Here is a 27,404-nt window from a genome sequence, read left to right as displayed (position 1 = left end):
TAGGAGGTCAAGTGGCTTCCTCTTAGCTTTTCCCATCATTATTATTCTTATTTTGATAAGTTCTTATTGTTGAACAGGAACTACATGTGCAGAAATGAGAATCAAAACTCTGACCCTCAAGCAAATGTCTCAGTGCAAGCTCTTTCCCCTTTATGAAGGATACTTGCAGAACTCAGGCCCCTCTGCTGAACACCATGGGACATAAAGGAGGCACCAGAAGTGGTCCCTACTTAAAAAGAGCTTGCATTCTTAATAAAAGAGAGGGACAAGCGAAATAACTGGAAAATGATTAAAACATTTCAGATAACAAAAGAATGACTGCTGCATAGTCAGTAATAGCTAATGATGTTGAGTCCTATGCACTATTGTAAGTACTTTATATACATTGATATATTTAGCCCTGATAACCTCATATGCATTTTACAAATGGGAAATTGAGGCATGAAAAGTTAGGTAACTCTCCCAAGGTAGGCCAGTTAAGAAGCTGTGGAGCTGTAATGCAAAAACAGATATTGTAGTCCCAGAGTTTACATGCCCACCTACTCTATGCTTTGGCTCATGGGAAGTTGGTTTGGATTTGACCAACATTTTGCATAGGTTTATGTTCCTCATCACTCTGAGGATTGGTCAGTAGACAGCCCTTTGGCCATTAGTGAAATATGGAAGTGAATGTGTGAGAAGGAGCCAAGGCAACAGGGCTACTTTAGAGAAGGTGCTGAATATATTACCCTGAAATAGATGGAATGGTATTATGCTACTTAGCCATGGGGAAGAAGTGTGAACTCATTATAACAGTTTCTGCGTGGAAATGTCACCAGATAAACTCCATCTACTACTTTTCCTGGGAATGATGTGGGGAATGAGTCAGATTTTTCTTGAAAGACAGTATAGTATATAAGTAAAGTATGGGCAGTGAGATTTTATATACCTGGGTTCAATTTACCATTTACCATGTTTAACCTTGATTAAATGGCTTAATCTCTGTAAACTAAATGCCTTCTCCTCTAAAGCAAGCTAATGAAACCCATCTATAATTTTATTTTGGTTATTTCATTTGTTATTCCTAGTGCAGGGCCTTGCATATAGGAAATAGTAATAGTCTGTTTTTGCTAGTTATCTTGTACCCAAGTTACTTCTCTTTCCTCTGAAATTGGAGAGCACCTGGTATGAAGCATATATCCATCCCTTAAATGGAAAGGAAGCTTGGTCTATACACAGAATTCAGATGAGATGAGTGACAGGGTTCCCAAATACTAATGTGGATTAGATAGAATTTTAAAAAAAATATTTGGTTAGTTTGGTGTAGGGTCAAATGCTAAGCAATTTTTGATAGTTTTACCAGGTATAGTAGTATACATTTTCTTTTTCTGTTTTGGAATCTCCACCCACAGGGGAGTAAGATCCTTTCACAAGAAGTAGAGCCACATATCACCTGCTCTTCTTCCCCTCCCAGACAGGAGTGAGAGCTGCTTTTTGAGTCACCCTAAAGCTGACTTTAGGGTGTCTATAACCCTAGATGAAGCACTTGAATTCTGTTGTTAGCTTCTGTTCTACTTATCCACATCCTTGCTCCACTTCTCTTCTATCTCAAACAATACATTACTTTTTTTCTTGCTTTTTATAATAGATTTTTTTTAGTAAGAAGAACATTCTAAGCCCTTAATCCTGAAGGTCAGTTTATCCAGAATTTCTCTAGAAGTCCTCAATTGACTTTAAAATTGTGTCTTCAGATTTCTTTTTTGAACTCAGAGATCTACCCTTTGGGTCACTATTCTAATTGTAGGATGTTTTTGCTGGAATATGAGTAAACATGGCGAACAGCAGTAGCATCCTTCAGTTCCTCTGACCTTATGCAAATTGGCTGTGAAATTCCCCATAATTCTCCAACTCCAGCTCCCATGCCTGGTATGAACAGCTGGAGCCAAGTTGACGTTGCACGTTTATTTCAGTCACTGTGCTGTTTTAGAACATGTGAATTTAGGTTATTTTACTTTGTGTTTTCATAATCAGTTCATTTTTCAATACAAAGTAATTTTATGCAGTAATTCATTTCCCTAGTTATTCAATTGTTGGCAGATTAATGTTGCAATTTGCTCTTACTACAGTTTATATTTAAGTAACATCACTCTTTTATTTTTGCTTATATTAAGAGAATATTTTGTCACTAGTTGTCAAAACACCACATTGAATCTCATAAAATGTATGTTTAATTTTTGTGCTCGTATATGACTCTTTGGATCACGTCTGAGTTTGCATCTGAAGAGATGAAATCTATATCAAGCATCCAAGGATATAATGTGTTTGAATTGTTTAGATTCAAGTTTAAAGTATCCAAGAAACAACAAACTCTTCCAGTGTTGGTCACTTGAGTTCTGGATCAATAGAGGAAAAAAAAAAAACAAATGGAAATCAAGTGTCTTTTAAATTTTTTTTGGTGGCCCTGAGGTTTAAACTGAGTTTTATGTTTGCTAGGCAAATACCCTAGTACTTGACCCACACACCTAGTCCTTTTTTGCTTTAGTTATTTTTCAAATGGGGTCTTGTACTTTTTGCCCAGAGCTGGCACCAGAACACAGTCCTCCTGCTTTGCCTCCTGTGTTGCTGGCATTACAGCCTTGGGTCACTGCACTTCCTTGTTTGTTGAGATGAAGTCTTGCTAACTTTTTGTCCAGAATGTCCTTGAACTGCTGTCCTCCTGATCGCTACCTCCTGAAGTAGCTGAGAATTCAGGCATGAATCACCATGCCTGGCCCTTATGTGTTATTTTTATTAGTGATAATAATAATATTAAAAATATGACATCTACTGAACTTCAGAATTAGACAGATTTGTTCATTTGAACCTAATTCGGAACTAGGCAGGTATCCTCTACTGTAGCAAGGCTTACTCCCTTGTCACCAACAGTGTGGATGAGTAGAGTAGAATGGATGTTTCCCAAGGCACTTTGCTCAGGCAAGCTTATGGGGATGAGGTGTGAACACAATGTCTTTTTGCAGACTATCCTGACTTCAGTTTACATCATTCCTTTCCTTCAAGAATATCGAAAAGATATGTTACCTATCCTCACTCCTTACTTGTGTGCGAAAAGAGAAAGTTAAAGGGATTCTAGCAGTGTCCTACTATGATGTACCTTAATACTCAGTTGTTTTCATAAATATAGAAAAACTAATAACTTTATTCTTTAACTTGGGCTGTCCTGTGACCTCACAAGCCACTGTGGGAGTGTGTGGAGCTAGGCCAGTACTTAACTCCCTGCCTGAGGCCAAGTCAGGTACAGACAGACTATCACAAGGCTTTGGTTTTCTGGAACTGAATCAAGAAAACTGAGTGTGTATGTGGAAACAAGTTCCACATATAGTAAGGACGCTGTGACAAAGTGTAACTTTTGCTGTCTGTACCTCATTTCTGATTTTCATAGGTACAATGGTGGGAGATCATACCCGCCTGGAGTTCCACAATATCGAAACCGGTATCATGACTGAGAAGCGTTTCATCTCCGTTGTCCCATCCAGTTTCATTGGCCATCTGCAGAGCCTCATGTTTAATGGCTTGCTCTACATTGACTTGTGCAAAAATGGTGACATTGACTACTGTGAGCTGAAGGCCCGTTTTGGACTGAGGAACATCATTGCTGACCCTGTCACCTTCAAGACCAAAAGTAGCTACTTGAGCCTTGCCACCCTCCAGGCCTATACTTCCATGCACCTCTTCTTCCAGTTCAAGACCACCTCAGCTGATGGCTTCATTCTCTTCAATAGTGGTGATGGCAATGACTTTATTGCAGTTGAGCTAGTCAAGGGGTAAGTAGAAGGGATCACATAATTCATGCTGGATATCTTCATATCCAGCCCTCCATAAAACACAGACAGGAAGAAAACTGTCTAGTCTCCCAAATCTCTCTTCCTGAAAGCATTCTCATTAGTTACGAAGATCCACCAAATGACTAAGGGTGGAAAGGAGAGAGACTTATAAGCTTATTTAAAGATCTCCCAAGCCAAGTGTGATGGTGAATGTTTGTAATCATAGCTACTAGGAATGTGGAGACAGGAAGATAGTGATTTCAAGGCTAGCCTTGACAAAAAAGTTAGCGTGACCCCCATCTCAACAGAAAAGCAAGGCATGTGGTATACTCCTGTTATCTCAGCTATGCAAGAGGCATAAGTAGAAGGATCAAAGTCCAGGCTGACCTGGACAAAAACCAAAAGACCTTATCTGGAAAACAACTAAAGTAAAAAGGATGGAGGGGGTGTGGTTTAACTGGTAGAGCACCTGCCTAGAAAGCACCAGGCCCTGAGTTCAAACCCCAGTATGGTCAAATAAATGAATAAATAAAATCAATACAAAAGGGCTGGTGGTATAGCTAAGATGGTGTCAGACATGTGTGTGGCCCTATGTTCAATCTTGGGACTGCAATCAATCATTAGTTAATCAATATCTTCTATGAAGTCAATATATCAAACTTTTTACTATAAAATATAGTCCTTTATAGGGAATAAAAGTTTATTTTTGTAAAAGGGGTCTGTACATATGTTGCAATCATCTCTTGAGTAACTACAACCACCCAATTTATACCAAGAAATAAAATACAGATATTTTCAGCCTACCATTAGCTCACATACAAAAAAAGTTTTTAAGCTACCCTTTGCTCTAGACATTCTTCTACTACATATTGGAAAATAATCAAAGAAAAGCAGAATAAAACCAGATTCGTGACTGATTGAATTTGAAATTTGCCCCTAGTGTTTTATAGTGTAGTCTGTATATTACTACTTGGTTCTGGATAGTATTACTGTGAAGTGTTAAAGAAGTAAACTCCATGAGTATGGAATTAAAATGAAGTGTGATAGAATAGTTACTAACTATAACTGTAAACAAAGCTTTAATTTCATTTGCTACATTGTACCAGTTTGGTCCATAGATTTGGAGTTCCTTGCATTTGTTACATATACATTGTCACTAGACTGCTTCAGGGAATCTCAAGTTGTCCGGTGATTCTTGTCCCTCTAGGTACATACACTATGTGTTTGACCTTGGAAATGGTCCCAATGTGATCAAAGGCAACAGTGACCGTCCTCTGAATGACAACCAGTGGCATAATGTCGTCATCACTCGTGACAACAGTAACACCCACAGTCTGAAAGTGGACACCAAGGTGGTTACTCAGGTTATCAACGGTGCCAAAAATCTGGATTTGAAAGGTAAACTTCTAAAGAATTTAATTTAATTTAGAGCATTTTTTATACTAGAAAGGCTATTTCTAGAGGCAAACTACAGGTTAGGAGTACCATGTATTTTTTGGAACACCATGCATATTGTATTTTAAATAATGCAACTTACCTAGTTTTCACAAAGACTACTCCTCAAAGAATTGTTCATTTCCTCTGATAACCTCAAGAATGTCTTTCTGTGGGGACCAGGTGATAAGGTGATAAATGTTAATATATAGGAGGGTCCATAATGAGGAGAAGGAAGTAGTCTCTTTGGAATTTCAGTTGAATCATTTACTGCCTCCGTGACATTGGTAAAAATGTCTTACTCTTTTTTAGCTTCTGTATAACTTTTTATAACATGAGAATAATAATAATTATTCCCTTTATGGGTTGTTAGGGGTTTTGATGGGATGTCTGTAAAACCCTCAGTATATTACTGGCAATAAGCACATAAAAAGCACTCAGTAAATGGTTGCTTTGCTGAAAATATTGTTAATCTTTACTGTATCCTATAATGGGGACAATACATGCTTTATAGAATTGATATGATGATTAAAATTTGTGAAACAACATTTATAAGATGAATGACATCCAAGAAATGTTGGTTTCTTCTTTCAACAATTTAAAATTAGTAATGAGAAATAATTAGTAATTATTTTGTTTCAGCTTCCCCCTCCAGCTATGTTATCAGTATCTAAGAAATATTCAAAAGCATATTGGCTTTAGTTGACATGGCCGCCCTATCCTTTACTCAGTCTCTTTTACTACTTGTTTTCCCTTCCAGGTGATCTCTACATGGCTGGCTTGGCCCAAGGCATGTACAGTAACCTCCCAAAACTCGTGGCCTCCAGGGACGGCTTTCAGGGCTGTCTGGCATCGGTGGACTTGAATGGACGCCTGCCTGACCTCATCAATGATGCTCTCCACAGAAGTGGGCAGATAGAGCGTGGCTGTGAAGGTACAACCTCTCTTCTTTTTAAGTTACAGCCTTGTTGCAAGCACTGAGCCTCCTTGCTGCCTCTACCAGTGCCTCTTCCTCAGTTTACCAGTCCTCTCTCATTCCCATTTTCCATCCAACATTGCATCATCATCGTTGGTGTCCTCTTGTCACTGGTTGAGTATGTCAAGACATGTGCCACAGGCTCCAGGAATGTGTGCTGGCAGATGTTTTCCCAAGATCACATACTTGCCAGTAAAGAACCTTCCCTGGCATTGGCATTCCAATTTGTGCCTTTTCTTCCAGAAGGGCTGAAAGGGCATCAGAGACTTTATATTTTAATACACGAGAAGGGGCAAACCAGAAGTCTCTGGTGTAACCATTAATAAAATGCTTATTTTGCTTAAGAGTGACTGCATTATTCAATGAAAACCTATTCAAGGGAATCAATGTCAGAATGCCATGATGAGGGAAGGGAACCAATATTTATTGACTACTTACTAGATATCAGGTATAGTTAGGCAGTTCCTTAGTGTGGTATAGGGGAACGTCTTGGCTTTGATGTTAGAAGGACCTGGATTCAGAGACGGACAGTAGCTGGTGTTAGGTGTGTGACATTGTGAAGTTACTCAACCTCTCTGAGCTATATCTTACCTATAAAATGAAGCAATAAAAGTTACCTTCAGAGGTAATTATTAGTAAATTAGAAATATACGAAATGCCTGATACATGGTAGGTACTCAAAAGTCATGGGATTATTGTTTCTAAAGATTATCTCATATGAGACATCTAATAACATTGCACGTCCACCCATCTAGCACAACAAACCTCATTCAGCCTATTTCTGTAGTTGATCCACTCTCTTTTGAAATATTAACTGAATTGAACAAGTTTTTCTGAATCCAACACTTCTTTGCAAACAAAGCAATCTAGTTTCAGCCATCAGAGGGCAGCAGTGAACACATGCAGTGTTCTGTAGCAGCCTTGGCTTAGCAGGAAAAGGTGACTGAACCTAATTGAAAGGCAAAGAAGTTGCTTGCTTGAGCAGTCACCAAGGTCTGTGCATTCTTCCCTCTGATTGAGCCTTATGGCCCTTTGTTTGTGAGATGTATTGAGTTTTCTTGTCCCTTTGTTAATTTACCACATTTAAACATGTTTATTCATCATCTGTGTTCAACCTCATGGATCACTCATGTTTTTAACCAGCTTCTTTTTGTCTTCTCTCAGCCTTTGAAAGTGTCTTTTTGCAAAAGCTTCTTATCAGTTTCTCAGTCTGACTCAGAGTTATGGAAGTTGTTTTCTTTTGCCTATGAGTCACTTGCCTGTGTTGCATTGGTGTAAGACTGGCCATCCCTATGACCTACTCCATTTTTCCTTTAGTCAGAAATTTTTCTTTATTCTATTGGCAAAATACGAAGTATGTATGTATATAGGGGGACAGGAGATAGGGAATCACAAGGCACTTAAAGTAGCAACTTTGTGTTCTAGAAATATATGACTTCGTTCCACTAAAAAAATTTATTTTTGTCCTATTAGCCTATCCTTAGTTCTTTTGGATGTTAAAAGGCAATCCTGGAATATATGCTGCATTTAGAATTTTACTGAATATCTTACTTTAGAAGACTGTGGAATGGCAGTAGTTCTAATTATCCTTCAATAATCAAGTTAAATCACAAAATAAAAGCATATATGAAAAAGCATAAAGAACTGGTCAAATGTTAAATATATCATGCCATCAGTTACTCAGATTGAAAAGTCAACAAAAATTGCCCATTTAACTCTAAAGTTATGCTGCTCTGTAATTTTAAAATTCTTAGTAGCTACATTTTTAAAAATATATAAACAGGTGAAGTTAATTATGGTATTATATTTTATTTTACTTAACCTAATATATCCAAAATATTATCATTTCAATCTGTAATTGACATAAAATTATCAATAGGTATTTTATATTCTTTTGATCATATTAAGCCTTCAAAATTGATTATGCATTACTTGCAGCACAGATCACTATATGATTTTATAGTGCCTATAGCCACATGTGTGTCTGGCTTTATACTGGAAAACACAGCTCTATAGAATATAAAAATTGACGTGTGAAGAAACAAAGCCATAGTATTGTATTAAGATAAGAGGAGGTCTAAACTAACTTTTAGAAAATGTACAGTAAAAAGGGGCAAATGCACCCCACTTAAGAGAGCTTTGAGAAGCAATGAGAGCATTAGCAAAAGTAAATTGCCCATCAAATTGTTCCTATCTCTAGCAGCAGCTCTATGTGCAGTTCAGCATGACTCATCACATGCATTATGGTGGGTTCCACCTTCCTCTAAGTATGGGTGATTGTTCAAAGCTGGATATTGTGACTTGATGGCTCTCCCATCTGAATCTATGGCAAATCCCATGGGCCTAATAACACTGCACTCTATTGCCATGGAGATAATTACCGTGGCTGCCCATCGAGCATTATGACTGCCCTACTGGGTGGAATGAAGTGGAGGATGAGTGGTGAGGGAAGAAGGTCCTTGTTTATTGTACACAAATGACTTGGATAATTAGTCTAAGTGGCCAGAAAAAATGACCAAAAAGTGGGTTAAGGCACAAATTACTGTCATTGGAAGTTTGCACCATTGTGAATAAGCCCTCATAAAAGATCTTGGGAGTTTTTTAGGGTAGAAATGAAGTTGTGGAAGATAGTGGGGAGGAAAATGAAGGGCCCCAAGCCTTGGAGAGTCTGCAAAACCATGTTACTGTCATTATGAATCTCTTCTATATAGCATGTGGGCCTTTGGGTATTAGGCAGTGTGGGAAGCATAGGAAACAGTACACATATCTGGATTTATCATTTCTATGTAGAAAATAGTAAACAGGTAGGCCATGAGGTTTCATTACTGAAAACTACAACCTAGGTATCTTTAAGATGGCAAGTGTATTTCATTCACATATTTATATTTAGGGTACACAGACCCAAGATATATCATGTATTCCTGTTAAAAGTCATTAACAATGTCATTTCAAGATTCCAAAATAGTAAATGTATTATATTCCCTATTATATCTGACAACAACTGCAACAAAAGGCAAAAGAGTCCAAACTATTTTTAAAAATACATTCATATACTACTCTTTGGCTCTCAACTTTTAGTAGCAAAGATAAACCTTGAAATAGATTTTAATTTTATGTCTCTAATACACTCAGTGTGTGAAATATGGAAATCAAGCAGACTTTCTAACCAGTAGCTAGCTGTGACTTTTGACCTCTCAGTTTGAGCTAGGCTTTCCTAAAATACTGCCTGGCTTATTTAGTACTTAACTGGTAAATATGTGGAGGCCACCATTGCTATAGAGACCAAGGCATTATTATGTGGAAATGCCATTTCACAATTGCAGATGGTAAACATCTGAGAGAAACACACGTGCTCCATTTTGGAACTGGCATGAATAAATAAAAAGGACATTGATTTGGTGCCTTTTTGCCCACAAACATTTGGGTTTGACTATCTTCCTATAAATTGAACAAATTGAGTTTCTTCGTGTTCCCAAATTAATCACCTTGATAGAAATGCCTATCTCTGGTGCCATGTCCTTGGTGGCATTTATTTGCAGGAGGAGGGTGTAAGGGGTATTCCCAAGTAACACTCCCATGATCAATTTCTAAATATTCCGACTTATTTTTGTGGGCTCTGTCTGATTGTGCACTCGTGTTTTTCAGTCTGGCCACATGCTGCCTTTTCTCTGGCTGCATACATTTGGGAAGGCTCTTGTCACCCATCGCTTGTGCTTTGTCAAGTCCACTGTTTCCTTGCCCTTGCTCTGCTGACTTGGCTCTCAGGAGTCCTGCTCTAACCTGGTCTGCGTGTCCCCTCGTCTGTCTGTGCTGTCTCTGGTAACCCTGTAGAGTATATCAATTGTCTGTTCGGGTGGTTTGTTATGCAGACTGTATTTTCATTTCTGTGATGTTACCTGGTTGACTCTACCTCTTACTAACCTCTGGTTATTGTTTCCGCTTTTTCTGTTCTTTTGCTAACAAAGTTGCGTTGACCAAAGCTGACCTGCAAGGTAGAGAAGGCTCTTGTTCCCATTACCACTTTGGACTGAAAGATGCCCTGTGTAACCCCTGGTATCTTTACATTAGAGGGCTTCAAGCTGTCACACCTCCTAGACAGCCATGGTGGGAAGGAGGCTGAAACCAGTGTTCTTCTGAAAGGGTGACAGAAAACCCACATAAATGTATGAAAAATAACTATACAGAGAAGATTTCATGGGAATAAGAACACCATTCTATTTTGGGGGGGAACAAAGAGATTTGACAGATTGCATCTTATGCTGTGACTACCTCCCAACACATTAATCCATCTGGAAATGATTAATTCCTTTTCAAGGGGCTGCCATTGAGGAGCTGGCTCCTCCTAATTTATCCACCATAGATAGAAGGCAGCACTTCGAAGAAGGAAAAAAAAGGCCACTTGAGTTCTTAATTTGTTATTTTCTGGGTTAGGAAGGTCATTTTCTAGAGTGGGACATTTATGTGTTTGGGCTTTATGAAAGAACATATCATTTTCTCTTAACTCATTTTAAAGAAATATTTTTAGGCATTTGGGAGATACTAATGCCATTAAAATGTTCCAGAGATCTATATTTCCTATTGGGGATTTTGGTTGAGCACCTTAATTTCCTGGTTTGTTATCTAAGGTAGAAAAGTCCTCTTGGGGAAGAAGAGGATCTGTGGGTTTCATCCTAAATACCCTATAAAACGCTGTGTGTGAGATGACAGTATCAGCTGCAGAAACTGCTTCTTCTGCCATTCAAAGAGGCACATTGTAAAGTCAGTAATGACCTATTGCTCCTGTCAGGTCAGGCTGCTTTGACTCAGAATAGCAAAGAAGGAACAGGGCATTTTTAGATATCTTGTGGTTGATGGGTAAGCAGGGAACCAGATTCTCAGATGGCCTCTGCAGAGTTTGCAATTAGCAAAAATTGTTAGAAGTGGTTAAGGCAAAGGTAGCTTTTCAAAAGTGACTTTTCATCTCAAAGATCATTTATTTTGCTGTGAATTCCTTGTTATATGCCATGTAGGTAACTGGTAGGAGTGTCTCTGTTTCTCAGGAGGACATCAACTAATAAGGCCTCTCTCTAGTCATTTGATTGTATGTCATGTTTTTCTCTTCACCTCTTCTATGAAGATTCAAATACATTCTGATGTGTATTAAAATTAATGAAAAGAATATACATGGGATTAATGCTTTGAAGTATAAGAACTCTTTACAAAAATATTCAGTTTCAAAATATGTATCCCCTTGTGATAATTCTGTTAATTTTAGACATTTCTTAACTTTCCAAAAAGGTTCACTACATATTATAGCATAAATAGAAGGGAGGGAGAAGAGGGCAGGATTTGATCTGCAATGTGACATGATCCAAGGTTCTTGAAGCTCCCATGGACCAGATTCAGTAGGTAAAAATTAGACAATTGCACATCCTCCTTAACTTCACTGTTCTTCAGGGTAATGACTGCATGCATTTTGAATTTCCAGATCTTAGCCTGGGGACTTTCATTTTGGCACTCCATATAAAGCAAAAATAATCTGAAAGTTCCCATCCAATGGAAGAATGGTGGCAACTATAAAAAGAAGTGTTTGATCTCCATGCATATTATAAATTGTTTACCAAATGTAAATATAGATTTCAAAATAAGATGCATTGGGGTATCTTAACTTTCCCTTTTATAGAACAGTCTAGTGATTAGCATGAGTTGTAAATTATTATTCTGTTGTCACAAACTTAAATAAGGAGAAGTAAAATATCATCTAGAAAGAGGTCTAACATATAACCCAAACTCTCATTCATTCAACACACAGTTATTACACACTGTACCTAGGCTTAGAGACACAAAGGAATCCTGTCTCCACATCTGGCAAGATTAAATGTGGCTGGTTTGTTAAATCAGAGGAGGAAACAGGGTCAATTAAATATCACCACCTCATTCCATTTTTAAAAATGCTTGATTTCAAGCAAAAGACTGCTTATACTAGCTGCTATTGTTAAATTCTATGGGTAAATCGTTAGTTAGGAAAGCCACTTTGCTTTAAGTCCTAAAGGAATTTTTTTCCCTTTTCCCTTCTTTCCCTTCCCTCCCTCCTTCCCTTCCTCCCTTCCTCCCTTTCTCCCTTCCTCCCTTCTTCCCTTCTTCCCTTCCTCCCTTCCTTTCTTACATTCCTTTGTTCTTTCATTCATTCAATAATATTTCTGAGTCCTCAGTGCATAGCAAATACTATATGAGAAATTAGAGATCTAAAGGTGAATAAGACAAACAGAACTTTATCCTTCAAGGGGCTTGCATTCCATTATGATGTAACAGACAATAAAGAAACTAATGGTATTGTAATAAAACAGACACATTGATTAAAGGAACAGGATAGAGAGTCCAGAAATAAGCCTATGCATTTATGGTCAATTAATTTTTGACAAAGTACCAAGAACATACAGTGAAGAAATGACAGTCTTTTTAATAAATAGTGTTGGGAAGCTGACAATAGTGTTGGGAAGCTGAATAAAGTTGCTCTTATCTCACACTGTATATAAAAATCAACTCAAAATGGACTAATGAATTAAATATAAGACCTGGAACTATAAAACTACTGGAAGAAAACAAAGGGAAAATGCTCCAAATTTTTCTGGGCAAACATTGTTTTTTGCATATGACCTGCAAAACTCAGCTAAGGAAAGTAAAAATAAATACCCAGTATTGCACCAACTTAAGAGCTTCTGCATCACAGAACAGACAATTAATAGAATGGAGAGACAATCCATGGATGAGTGAAAACATTTTCTAGTCATGTATCTGATAAAAAGCAAGTATCCAAAACATATGAGAAACTCAACTCAACAAGGAAACAACTATAACCCAGTGAAAAATGAGCAAAAATCCTAAATAGTTCTCAAAAGAAAACAAATGGCTAACATGTATATGAAAAAAAGTTTATCAACACTAGTCATCAGGGTAATGCAAATTAAACCACAATGAGATACTATCTCACGCCTGTCAGAATGGCTATGAACCTGAAGGTAAACATAAGAAGTGTTTGGCAGTAGAGCAGAGAAGAGAGAAACTTGGTGTATTGGTGGGAATGTAAACTAATACAGCCAGTATGGAAAACAGTATGGAGAGTCCTTAGAAAAGAGAGGTGTCATGTAATCTAACAATCCCACCTCTGGGTATATATACATTGGAATTGAAGTCAATATGTCAAAGAGACATCTGTACTTCCATGTTCACTGCAGCATTATTCACAATAGTCAAGATATGGAAGCAACCTAAGTGTGATCATCGGATGAATGGATTAAAAAATATGGTACATACACACAGTGGAACAATATTCAGCCTTTTAAAAGTTGGAGACTCTATATTTGTGACAACATGGATGTACCTGGGGACATTATGCTAAATAATATCAGCCAGACAGAAAGACAAATACCCATACAAATTCACTTATGTAGAATCCCCCAAAAAAGAAAGAAAAATGAACTTGGAGAGGTATGGGGTAGAATGAGTTGCAGAGAGAGGGGATAGATGAGGAAAAGGAAGATGCTTATCAAATGGTGCTCGGTTTCACTTAGATGAAAGGGCTAAGCTTTAATGATCTATTGTGCAGAATAGTAAATATAATAAATTATAATGCATAAGACATTGTAAAATGTATATTTCTAAATTTCTAAATCAGTGGATGTTAAAATTTTTTGTTTCTTTAAATTTTTTGTTTTAGGGCTTTTTTTAAAGTTAGCCTAAGTAAAGCATTTCATACAAATAAAAACATCACATATATAAAAAAATCCACATATATAAAGATATCACAATGTACCTCATAAATATTTACAATTAGGGCTGGGTAGGATGGTGCACACTTGAAATTCCAGCTACTTGGGAGCCAGAGATCCAGAAGGTCATGGTTTGAGGGCAGTCCAGGCAAAAAATTAGCAAGACACATCTCAACAAACAAACTGGTGGTTATTCACACCCGTAGTCCCAGCTATGTGGGAAACATAGGTAGGGTTGCTGTTCAATGTGATTTCCAGGCAAAAACATGAGACCCTCTTGGAAAAACTAGCTAAAGCAAAAGGGCTTGAGGCATTGTTCGAGTGGTAGAGTGCTTGCCTAGCAAGTGCAATGCCCTGAGTTCAAATCCCGGACACCAAATATATAAATATATATTAACAATTATTATAATTAATAAAATTATTATAATTAGCAAAAAGCTTAACAATTTAATTACAAATCATCAACTGTTAGGAGTTAAGCAGGAAGACACTATAAAGAGTAAATGAAAAGGGGGTAAATGGAGAAAGCTACTTTTGAGCTCAAATTTGAAGAATAAGCCAGTCATCTCTGAATGAGAGTATTATAGGCCATGAGTTCAGCAAGAGCAAAAGAACTTGTGGACTGGGATAGGCTGGGAGTGTGAGCAGTGGATCATACAGCAGAAGTGAGCAGGTGTCAGGACCATCAGGAGAATTTGTTACAACTCAGATTAGTAACCCCATATCCAGACTGTAGGTCTGGGTGGAGCCTGAAGGTGTGCTTTTCTCATAAGCTCCAGGTGATGCAGCTGCTGCTGTCTTGGGACAACACTCTGAGTGTCACTGTATTAGAGAGGAATTGAAAGAAGAAGGGAATGCTGAGGGCAGGTGGTAGGAAAGGGGGCTGGAGCAGAAGGGAGGACTGGAGGCCTGGAGGCCCTATGACTGGAATGTTGAAACGAGATCCACATTTAGTCCCAAACTGATGAGAAGTCACTGAAGGTTCTGTTGGTCTTCAATGGAAAACTTATCCTTAGATGGTTATAGTATGATCAATGTTTCATGGTTATCTGAGTCTATATGGTGTTCACCCATTAATGCATGAAGAGAAATTTGGAAATAACCTGTAATTCCCTCTGTATTTGATTCCTGACAAACAAGAAAGAATTATTTCTGTTCACTTTGCAGAAAAGAGCATAGATATGCTCCTACACCCGGGTTTGGAAATAAGAGACAAAGGCAAATCAGAGATGGCTACAATTCAGATCAACCTCGTGTTTGCTGAATCACTTTCTCTGAACCTGCACAGTAGTCCTAGGGCAGAAAGGACGAACCAAAACATATAACATAATTTCTAATAGCAAGCAGCATTCATAAATAGTAAAATCACAAACCAATTAGAGGATTACATTGCAGAGGATGATGCAATGTGCAATAAAATGCTAATTTGAATATTATCATATGCAAAAATTAATGGTGTGAATAATAAGTGATGTGGCCACTAAAACGGGAAAATTATTGTTTGAAGTTATTGGAGAATGTTTCATCTGGGGGAGGTGTTGAGGCTGGTCCTTAGAAAATGGTTAAAATATGGCAGTTAGAGGGAAGGAAAAGGCATGGGAAAGTCTTTGTCTTCAGATTCAATCAACTTGCAAAGAATTACTGTGGTTTTTTTTTCAAAGTTTTTGCCTTTCAAGGGAAAGCCTTCCATGTGTTTCTGATTCTTGAGTACAATTAAATTGTGAGTGCATTGTCTGGTGAGAGCTGTTTGGTCAGGGAGCCCTGTGGACTTCTCAGAAGCTTTTATCCTTTGAAAAAAGCTGTCCTGATTTGCCATTGTTAATGAAACTTGTATGACACACTGCTCAAGTTTAAGACCTACTGAGAACATGCCCACGTACCTCCTTTCATCTCTACATGGGGGAAACACATGGTAAATAGGATTTGCAGAAATCCAGCAGCAGTGCCATTCCCCCAGTGTTAGTAATTGTCTCGAGCTTTCTTATGTCATATCCTAATAGCTTTGTCTTGTGAGTGATGACCTGTATTGTTTCCACCCATCATGAATAAATACAAAATATCTTGCCCACCAAGAAGGTGAACCTTTTGTCGACCTGTATCTCTCTGGAACAGGTCCTTAGGATCCTGCATGCTTACGTTTTAATATTCTGTGCCTGAGTAAAGTTAAGCTTGGAAATTGCAAAATTTGCAGTAATTGGAATAGATACTTCTTCTTTTTTTTTTTTTACTCTGCCAAGTACTTTAATGCATTGGTTCCTGACTAATAAATTTCATGAACCAAAAGGGCTCACTTCCTTTGCAGAGGTTCTCTGAAAAATCAGTGGAGTTATACTGAATATTAAGATATTTCAAAAGGTATAGGTTTATTTTTAACCCCAAGGTTTAGGTGAAAAATAGAGAGAATGGTTGAAAAGAGGAGGCTATCCATAAGGCCAAACATTTTTTTGATTTTCTACTCCTATTAAAGATTTTGTAATTTTTTTCCCAAATAGGTATATTCATATGTAAATTATATACATGTGCTATTATATTTATGTATTATGATTGTATGAAAGACGTGCAAAATATTAATAATAAAGAATTGATGGAATGAAAAATAGTATAATATCTAACATTTTCTTCCTATAATATTTAAGAGGACATACTTCTAAAATACCTAAGGAGCAGCAAGGTGCAGTGCAATAGTTCTCAAACTTTAGGCCGTGTGAGAATTTCCTGGAAGCTGATAAAAACTCCCCCACAAACTTTATAATTCAACAGGTCTGAGATGGAGCTCCAGAGTTTGCATTTCTAACAAATTCCCAAGTGATGTTGCTCTGAGGAATTCACTTTGAGAAACACTGGTGTATTTAAGAGCATGATCTCAAAGTTAGTCTCCTTGAGACAGATACCAATATTCTTGAATAAATGTGTGGCCTTGGGTGAATTTATTTACCTCTCTGAACTCAGTATTTTAAATGTGTGAAATGGAAGCAATAATTACTGTTAGAGTTGCTGGGGAGATTAATAAGGTAATGTAGATAAATTGCTTAGTACTCAGTGCTTATCACCCACAAACCATAATACATGTTGGGCTCTTTCTCTCCCTCCTCCCTCCCCTCCTTCTCATTATCAGAAGACATCTTTTTAACGTCACAAAGTAGACTTAGGGACTTTAAGTTGGTACCTTATTTCATTAAAATCATAAGAACACAGTTTTCTACTTCAGTGTTACACATTAACAAAGACTGTGCTTCACATGACAACTTTCTAGTTGAATGGTAGAGATGAAGCCCTTCTGAAAGTCTGCCTAAAGGAGAACAATGTGTTCAGCCCTCTCCCTTCTGTGTGTAATTGTTGCGAGTTTGTGTCTAAATATGTATTTCTGTCATCTTTTGTATATATTGAAATCTTGTTGCATGTATTGAGTTGACATTTTTGGTGGTTGTGTTTTTGAATGTTTGGGGGCATGAGAATGGAAAAATCAGTTGATTTCTTTGAATCTGACTAATTTGGGACATTTTTTTCTCTTTCTCCTTCATTCCCCTTCTTCTTGTGCATTATTAGGACCCAGTACTACCTGCCAGGAAGACTCATGTGCCAACCAGGGTGTTTGCATGCAGCAGTGGGAGGGCTTTACCTGTGACTGCTCCATGACGTCATATTCTGGAAACCAGTGCAATGATCGTAAGTACAATCTTTTCATACTTGGAATTTTTTCCAAGAAGTTTAAAGAAACCTTAAGGGACAATAGGTTAAAAATGATTCTTCTGAAGGATTCATAAGTAATTCTTCCAGAAAGCTGGAAAATAAATGACTACCGCTTGTATGGGACAAGCAAAGAGATGTTTCTTGCTCAATAATACTAGATGTTCTCCCATTTTCTTACCCTTTTCTTTAAATTGAATTATCTGTGACTGCAAAACAAAGACAGTACTTGAGGCATATTTTTATGTAAGGAGTTTAGTTCTCCATTAGTTAATTCATCTGGATAACAGTTTTGAGACTCTTCATTTATATTGCCTAGAATTTCAAGGATATTTAAGGAATGCAGCTATTTTCTCAAAAAGTTTGAGTTTAGAGAACATCTTATTCCTTCCAAACTTTATTACTTTTTTTCAATTAGAAATTTTTGTGGCACTCTTAGGGTCTTTCATGTATAAGGCAAAGATTCACACTGGGTAAATTTTGTACACACAGCTATCCTGTTTATATACATATTTTTATTTTGTGAGTATATCCTTTGGCTGCATCTGTGTATTTGGCTCATATTTGAAGAGAATTTTGTGATCATTATTTTTGTCTACTACTGATGCATCAAATGACTTAGTTCTAAGAGAGGACTGCTTTCATGGAGGTGATTCTAGTCCTGATGGTAGAGGTCCTTCAATGTTGTGAGCATCTACAACCTGTCTCTCCACTTCCTTCTCATGTTATTTTCCTAACATGGCCATTTTAAAGACAAGCAAACACTTGAAATTCATTTTAAAAACAACACACACTTGGTGGGTCCTGCTGATCTTCTGATTTTCTAAACACTGCCTTTATGGTAGAAACTTGATTTACAGTCTAGACTCATTTGAACTGTTGCTTTTTAAACAAGAGCATGATGCTGTTGGAGCAAGTAGTAAAGTCACATGATGACATGTCTACATGGGAGCAGGTGCCAAGTGTAGTTCTATGACCCTCATGTCTGTTTAGTTTTACTTAATTCCTTGTTTCTCAGCTTTTATCATATGTATAGGTGTCCCTTGTAGTTCTCATTTCCACTTTTCTCAGTAGCTATTTGATCCATATGCTCTTTCATCTCTGAAGATACATTAAGAAGAAATAAATAGTGAATATGGCAATTGAGACAGGAATTGTATGATGCACATTCATCTAAATATAAGCATATGCCTTTATACCTATCATGCAAATGATATGATGTCTGCAGAAGGGTTTGTATCACATTGCTCTTGCCAAGTATTTTGATGTTGTAGAAAACCCTGTTTCCATATTTATGATCTGGAAACAGTATTCTGCTCTGAATCAGGACCAATCCAGGGTACCTGGGGAACTGTGCTATATTCCCTCCAAATTTGTCTGATAGGATCACTAGGAAGACTTTTTCTCCCCCTCTAACTGGTGGCATAATGCTTCTTTATTCTCATATGCTTATTCCTTACCACACATACATCCCACAGCAGGCAAAAACACAGTCAGGAAGAGACCCTGCATACAGAAAGACAGAAAGGTAAGTCACTCTAACAGTGGTGAATATGCACAATCTTCAGAAGGTATGTATGTCTTTTTCTAACATTGACAAGCTCTACTCTGTCATTCAGGGACAGGTATTTTCTGGTAAAACTCAACCAGGATTCTTTCCAGCTTTCTATGATTGTTTGATTTTGTCAGGTGCAGGTTGTGTCTCAGTCCAGAATATGGATTATTGCATACCTCACTAGGGCAATTTGTTGGTATATAATGAAGAACTAATACTAGGATTAAGAAAATGTCAGCCTTCCATTGTGATACTAGTTTGTTATGCTTCAAAAAAGGTTTCTATGATAGCCAGGTTTAGGGTAATGCATTTTGGACTTTATTCTGTAAACAATGCAGTTTAGTCTTCGTTTGCAGAAGGGCTAGGGACCCAAATTGCTAACAGAATCTGCTTGTCTGTCATCACTTGGAGAGTATACTAGGGCTTCTGTTATTGAATGATGATATGGAAATGAAGCAAGTTCACTTTAACTGCAGAATGTGACAGATAGAAATCAGATATACTGGATGAGACTTCTAGTGAAACTCAACCATATATATTTAAATGGTAGGTTTCTTAAAAGTGTTACAATGACAGTTCCTATATGCAAAGATCATATTTATGTTATTTGGGGGAACATCTCTTTAGGAACTATTATAAGGGCCAGTTTGTTCCACCTAGAAAACTATCGCCACAATTTTACATCATAGACAATTATTTTCTATATCAATCTTGACCCTTAGAGTTATAATTTGCTACTTCAATATGAAGTTACTTGTCTGATATTCCATTCATTAAGCAATGTTAATATGTTCCTAGTGGTGTAGTCTGTTGAAGGAGCTGTTAACCTTCACTGTTATAGTACAGTTGAACAGGCTTGTGCTTAGATTAGGCAAAAACATGGGCGGGGGGGGGAAATGCAAATATAGAAAGAGGGGATGAACTAAGTTAATGGAAAAGAATGAGGGGGGAGGAGAAGGATCTAGAGAAGATCAGGGATTGACTCTTCTGCAGAAGGGTATAGAGGCCATTAATACTTTCTTTGGTAACCTGCCTGCCACAAGTGGCCTGCCTTTGACCTAAAGAGCACAAATATGTCAAGACATTGTAAGTGGAACGCCATCTGTGAAATCTGACAATTCTCCAGAGAAAAATATTCTGTAGACTGTTCCATACATCTAAAATAAGTTATATTGCTTGAGATGTTATCATAATGCCATGTGAACTGGGTAGAGGTGAAATCTAATGTCAATGAACTTTTTGAGGAGAAAATGTTTGAATTTGTCAAATGACAGATTTGAGTAATTTCTGAAGGAGGTTGGTGTTCAATTAATGGAAATGAAAACATATCAATTTGTTACTATGCATCCAAGAACAAAAACTCATTCAACAGGTTAATGACTGGCTTTATATTTTTCACCACAGGTATTTTGTCCATCATATACAAAATAGTTTATATCTGGGTGTGACTTGCAAGGTTCTAAAAGAGAGTGTGCGTGGCAGGGTCTTCCTCACTTCTAGCACTAGTTTTGACACTCAAGACCTTTATTTTTTTCTTGCCTTTTTACCAAGTAAGGTAAATTTAAGAGGTTGTCACATAGATGTTGCCTTTAGGAGTAAAGTGTGCATTTTAAAACTTCATCTCGTTTAGCCTGAGTAGTCCAAGCCTGGATGGTTTTCACTTTATTTTGCATTCTTTATATTAGCTTGCTTGGCGGATGCTGTAGGGTGGATTCACTTGTAAAGATACCATGATTGTGAAGGTCTGATACATATTCTCTGGAGTTGACTACCTTCTATAAGAATGACTCCTTTTTATGGGACAGTAAACAAAAAACATCTCCTTAGAAAGCAGGTATAATTGATCTACTGATTGCTTGACATAGTTTTAGATATGACCTTTTTGCCAGGTTATGTAAGGATAGAATCATGAAGAGGAAGTTCTTCTCTATTGGGATGACTTTTAGGGATGTTTTGATACTACCATAGACCTAGACATCCAAGAAGCAATTTTGAGTTAATGTGGGATCCAATAAGATCTATGGAAGGACACATAAGTAGCATCTCCAAAGATAATCTTTACTTCTTCTGAAAAATTCAAACCAAAGGGGACTGACTTCTCATAATCAAGTAGTGAGCTCTACCTGAGGCCCATCTGCTGATACATGTGTTGGGCTACGCATAAAGAACAGTAGAAGAAATGGAACCTTTGGTATTTTAAATAAGGACTGATCCTGGGAAATCCCAATATGTTGTAGCCATTACACTAGCAGGCAAATCCAGAATTCCTTTTCTGTATTGTGTGACAGTGCCACTCCCGTTGGCAGCCTGGTGTTCAGTTCCTGTCTCCTCCACAGCTTGAAAAACATTGTACAAAATCTATCTGTCTTTCATGTGTTCACACATATGCAAAACAGGTGGTTATTTTTATTTATTTATTTATTTATTTTTGGCAGTACTGGGGATTGATCTCAGGGCCCATCCTGGTTAGACAAGCACTCTATTACTTGAGCCACACCCCCAGTCCTTTCTGCTTTTAGCTCCTGTAGGGCCTCATGCTTTTTAACCTAGCTTACCTTCTTTGCCTAGGATTCTTCTATTTCCACCTTCTGAATAGTTGGGATTAAAGGCATATATCCCCATGCCCAGCCCCCAAATAGTGGTTTTGAGCATCTTGTAGCTATCCTTACCAGCATCATTACCTTTTACCACATTCATGACAACTGTTTTGTGTTATATACAATTTGGGTAACTCATGATTGTGCTAGAGAAGTACATGTGGAATATTGAATCCTAAAGTGCACACAGGCACCTGAGTTTAAGAATAAGGTGTTTATACTGGCTTTGTGGATGAAGAGAGGGAATAAATGTGGGGACTCAGCCATCCTTAGCAGGCAGCTCTCCTAATTTTGCTAGTCATATGTTGTAGGCTGCTTGTTGGAGAAATTGCTAGGTTCACAGTGGCTTGTCATAATAGATGCTCTTTGCTTGCAACAAATCAATAGTGAGCAGCTGTGGGTCGTGCAAGATAGTGGAGTGTGAAGCACCTTTTCAGATAGCTTTCTGCTGGAGTGGCTGTTAAGCTGTGCTGTTGGTTATTGATTGGCCTTTTGCTTTTTATTTATTTGGTGGGTTTATTTATTTTTTTAATGTAAGTTGCTGTATTGATTAAGTCTGTTAAAAACACATTTCCCAATCAGGCTTCAGAAAAAATAAGCCATGTATGCATTATTTTGTGTTCAACAAGGACAGGACGGATATATGAATATTAATTCTGTCTCTTGGTTCCATACAGGTGCCTAAGCATTATGTTATCATAGTACGTCCATGTGCATGTGCTTATAACACCTCTGTTTTGAGGTTATTCCTGTCCATTCACTAGGCCCCTATTTGAGATTACTTTGTTTGCTGCTTAGAACACTCTTTATCATTTATTCACTCATCAGACATTTCTTATTTGCAGCTATGATCACATATAGTTCTGTTCTCAAAGACATTACAGTCTAATGGGGCAAGACACATATTAAGGTGTTTCAATAGAAATGTGAATGGTGTATAGTGAGGAGTCATAACACAGAGTAACAGCAATTGTTCCTGGGGTTAAAATGCCATGAAGAAGCACAGCTGCTCTAAGGACAGAATTCACCGAAGTCTTACAAAATGCCTAAGTGCCTGCTAAGCAAATACAGCGCAGAGAGGGCTGGAGAGGAAAAGCAGCATTCCAGCAAGCAAGCAGAGAGAAGATTCAGGGGCTTTTATCATGTGGGCACCTTCCTTCGAGTCTTTATTGTAAGTGTTTAGATGGTTAAGACCACATATCTTCAAAATTTACACTTCAGTTATTTGGTTTAACATTGCATGCTATGCACCATTCAAAATACAATAAACATTAATAGGTTTCCTAACCTTTAGTGGCATATGCATTATAGTTCTCAGGAATAGTACTTGGGGAGAAATCCAGCTTCTCCCACTAACTCTACTGCTGTACTCTGGTTGTTGGCCTAAAAGATCCCCCCACATCTTAATTATTATTGAATAATTGGTGGACATTGCTCTTGGAAATTTTTTTATCATAAGCCAAAATTTTAAAGGGTTGATTTCTAGTGTCTATAACTTATTAAATTATGAAAGGTATCAAAGCATAGTCATTAATTTAATTGGCTTTAGAATAAAATGTACTTGAACACCATTTGTGGCTCTAATACTGTGAAATTGAATTATCTACTTAGTATCTTGAATCTGTGGTTTAAATGAGGAAGGTAATAGGTACTAAATAACTAGGAGTGGTGGTAATTTTTATTGTTAGCAGTAATAATATTTGACATTTGTCAAATCCTTATCATATTCTTGAGACTACACTAGGACATTTATAGAGATATCGCAAACCCTTTTATAGAGATATTCCCAAATCCCTCAGAAATATGACACTACTATTTAAAAACTAATTTTCTGTTTTTGTGAAATGAGAAAAGTTAGGTCCATGTAGTAGCTCAGGGAGGATCTGAATCCAGATCTGACTGATATGAATGTTCACATTCTTATTAGCTTTGCAACTAATTAGACATTATTAGAAATAATAAAAGTTTAACATCTGTGCTAATTATTAAACTAGGAAGCTTAGTTCCAGGCGAGCAACTCCCCATAGCCAGCCACATGGTGGATGATCTACAGTTGGTTCTTGATTGTTAATTGTTAATTTTATCATCTTTTCAAATTCTGAATCTTTTGTTCCTGACTTAATATTCAGGTGAAGCATTTTGAATTAGAACAGCTTCGGTTATTATACAATTAAAATATTTCCCCTTCTCCCCAACTATACTTTCGTTCTCTGTGGACCTAGGCCATCAGAGTTCCATGTTTATAGTTGTTCTGATACATGTCATGTGAATAAGTGGCTGAGACCACTGGTGTGGAGTAGAAAGGCCCTGTGTTCACATCTTGATTCTGTCACTTAATATCTGTGTTACCTTGGACAAATTAATTAATTTATCTATGCCTGTAAAATGTAGACATTTATAGACCCTATCTTGTAAGAGTATTGTGAAGATAAATTGAGTCCATAACTGTAACATTTAGGACATGGCACATTTAATAGCCCTCACAGAACTATGGCTCAAAAAGTTAAAAAAAAGACTCCTACAAACATAATTGTCATCAAGTTAAAAACAACTCTGATACAAATATAGAATGAATGTGTGTCAAATTTATTTAACTCCTTACCAAGGGAGACAACAAGATGGGGAAAGTGTAAACAACAAGTTGACAAATGAATATTTGAGGAACTAGATATTTATAGGCATTTAAAAATTCTTCAAATACAAATTTAGGTTAGAAACAAAACTGGTGAATATCCCACAGGGTTTTCAGAAAATCCTTAACTTTTGGTGTTATCTTTTCTACTGAACTTTTTTATCTCTATTGAGCAATAATATATAGGTTATCTTGAAAAGTCTGGACCCTGATAAATGGTAAATATCAATGTCAAACACAGGTACATCCTTGATGGAAGTAAATATTTCTTGGGTAGATCTGTTAAACAAGTCTTTTTTTTTGATGTTGAAAAGGCCCATCGTTATTCCTCTTGTCTTTTTTCAAAGTTTTGAATACTTTTTATTAAGCCTGTTACCATCCATTCCATTTCAAATCCCTTTTTTTACCTTGAATACCTATATCATATGCAATTATCTTTTAATTTTTAACCATTTAAACATGCCAGTTGCCAAGCTAAACTTACTGTCATTTTGTTTTCATATCTCACAATAGTCATAGAAAACAGATATACTCCAATCCCAGTTTCACAGAAGAAGGACAGAGGCATGGACAAGTCAAATGGTTTGCTCAAAGTGACAAAACTGCTAGGTGAGGGGACAAAGATTCAGTTATGTGTTTCTGCCCACAAGTGTAGGCTCTTGACTACAGATCTCTTCTGGCTGCCTCAAGGAATCTTCCAAAGAAGGCTTATCAAATGAGCAGGGATTTATATTGTTGTTAGCCGCAGAATTTAGCATCAATCACACTGTAATTTCTAGTGTATTCATTATTATTTGGGGAGCTGCTCTATTTTTCACCTTTTACCTTATTAATCATAAGTAAAGGTCATCATTTGGACTGATCTTCTCAAATAACAACATATGAATTTCCATTAAATTAAGTGTCATTTTGTAAGTGTTACCTCTAGGCAGGCAGGGTCTGAGTCCAGAAGAGTCAGAAAAGTTGAGCAGAGTCACTGGGAACCACAATGAGAGAGATCCAGAAAGCAAGGCACAATGAGAGAGATCCAGAAGGCAATGCAAGAAGGTAAGGTACAAAAGAAGTATCCAGGGGAGTAGGCAGCACCAAGGGTAACACTCAACAGTATTTCTTTAGACCTGCTCTGTATTCCTGGCTCCACATATCTTCATGGCAGCCAAAGGGAAGTCAGAGGATGTCACTACAACCTAAGGTCTTTTTAGGGCAAGAAAGAAGGTACAGACACTCCCAGAAGCTGCTTCACACATGCAGGTTTTATCTTGTCTGTGGGAACCACTCTTGCTCATAGTTTCCCTCATCAGGGTATCTAGAATATCCGTAAGCTCTGCTGGCAGCTGACATTAATACACATGCAATATCATATTCACCCAGATCCAGGATTGCTTGTGGCTTTTGTGTTATACAACTCTCCACGAAAATGAGTGAGACTCCCAGGTGAGACATTAATTTCTACAGATCCCCATTGGTACTTGAACCTGTGGTTCAAGGAGAAATAGTCTACACAATTCGGGGATTATAGCTTGTCAGGGATCATTATGAGTTGTTTCATTTCAGCCATCTTTAATCTGCTGTTCTTTGTAGACCATTTTTCTTGCTTGTGCTTAATTATGGCACATTTATTTCTGCTGTACTTGGCTAGTTACTTATTTATGGTGATGGTAATAATCTACTCAGAGCTTATGGGTTCACCAAGATAATTTTTATATTACCTTGCTAGTCACATGCAGGTACAATTTTAATGTATTTTTCAATATGGACTAATCATTTCCTACATTTATTTCCATATCTAAAGGCAAAAAAGATGTAAACTATTTTATCTTGTCTCTCATAAAATAGGACAAATAAATATAATTTGGTTTCTTTCCCTCATTTCTATCCTTTACATTTTTTAAGGAAGGAAGAGAACATTTTTTGATTGCTCTAAAAACTTGCATTCAGCAAGATGTACAGATCTTACCTGTGTTATGACCACTGTTCATACCAATGTAACTAACACACCAGTTAACATAAAGGACAGTCTCATCTTCCCAGAAATGTCCCCTGTGCCCCTTCCAGTTAGTTAGTTCCTTTCCTCTCTAAGGCCACTATCATTGAATTTGAATCATTATATATTATTTTGTCTGTTCTTGAATATACATATTATATTACTTATATGTATACATGATCTTTCATGTCTGTTTTCTCTATCTCTGTGTGATGTTTTTCAAATTCAGCCATGTCTGCTCTGCATTCTTGTCTCCTGCATCTCTCCTGACTCAGTGTCTCCTCAACTGGATGGGTCATTGGCTGGGCTCCACCTGGAGTGTCCCTTCCTGTTCCATGGTGTAGAAATTCTTTCAAGGCAGTGAGTGGGGGCAATATTAGGCTTGCCATCTTTGTCTTCTTTTAGCAACTGCTGTCTGTCTTTGCCTGATATTTGGTGTCTCACAAGTTATTATTTCATATGTTGTCCTTTTCCTAGTTGTATCAGGTCAATTGTAGATCAGTTGCTATTATTCCATCTTGCTTGAAGTAGATGTCAACATATTCTGTCCACCTGATTTTACCTTTACACTGAGAGGTTAGGGCAAAGTGAAGATTGGGGACAAAGCACCCATAATATGGTATACTTGGAGCCACAGATTCTCAGCATGAGTTGAGGCTTTACATCAGTCCCAGAATGGGCCTGGTAATGTGGAATACTTTAAAACCCAATCTATTTATTTATTAGAAAAGACTTCAATTCAGTTATAGGTCTTCTGCCATCAAAGAGCCTTCTTTTTTTTTTTGTAAACTTGTATATTTTTATTGTGCTAGGGGTGCATTATGATATTTACAAAAGTTCTTACAATATATCTTACTTGAATTTACTTCCTCCATCATTTTCCTTTATCCCCCCGCTCCCCATTCCTGGAATAATTTCAACAGTTCTCATTGTTTATTTACATTTACATTCATGTGTACACAGTGTTTGTACCATATTCACCCTTCTACAT

At 37.3% G+C, this 27,404-nt stretch overlaps 1 protein-coding gene across 31 annotated transcripts in view; it reads left to right on the top strand.

Annotated features, from left to right (window-relative positions):
• The window catches only part of Nrxn3 (neurexin 3), a 1,521,272-nt gene that overhangs the window by 728,600 nt on the left and 765,268 nt on the right, over nt 1-27,404 (top strand). For all 31 annotated transcript variants that reach the window (XR_012446073.1, XR_012446074.1, XM_074067424.1 and 28 more), the window contains 4 exons: nt 3,419-3,800; nt 5,008-5,198; nt 5,995-6,168; nt 17,505-17,624. Coding sequence is in view for 29 of the 31 variants with exons in the window: in XM_074067424.1 (XP_073923525.1) it covers nt 3,419-3,800; nt 5,008-5,198; nt 5,995-6,168; nt 17,505-17,624 (867 nt within the window). In the remaining 2 variants the exon portion in view is untranslated. The remainder of the gene's footprint in view (nt 1-3,418; nt 3,801-5,007; nt 5,199-5,994; nt 6,169-17,504; nt 17,625-27,404) is intronic.

This window comes from Castor canadensis, chromosome 3, assembly GCF_047511655.1.
Source record: "Castor canadensis chromosome 3, mCasCan1.hap1v2, whole genome shotgun sequence".
Lineage (NCBI taxonomy): Eukaryota > Metazoa > Chordata > Mammalia > Rodentia > Castoridae > Castor > Castor canadensis.
Note: the sequence above shows the minus strand (reverse complement) of the source record. Positions and strands in the feature narration are given on the sequence as shown.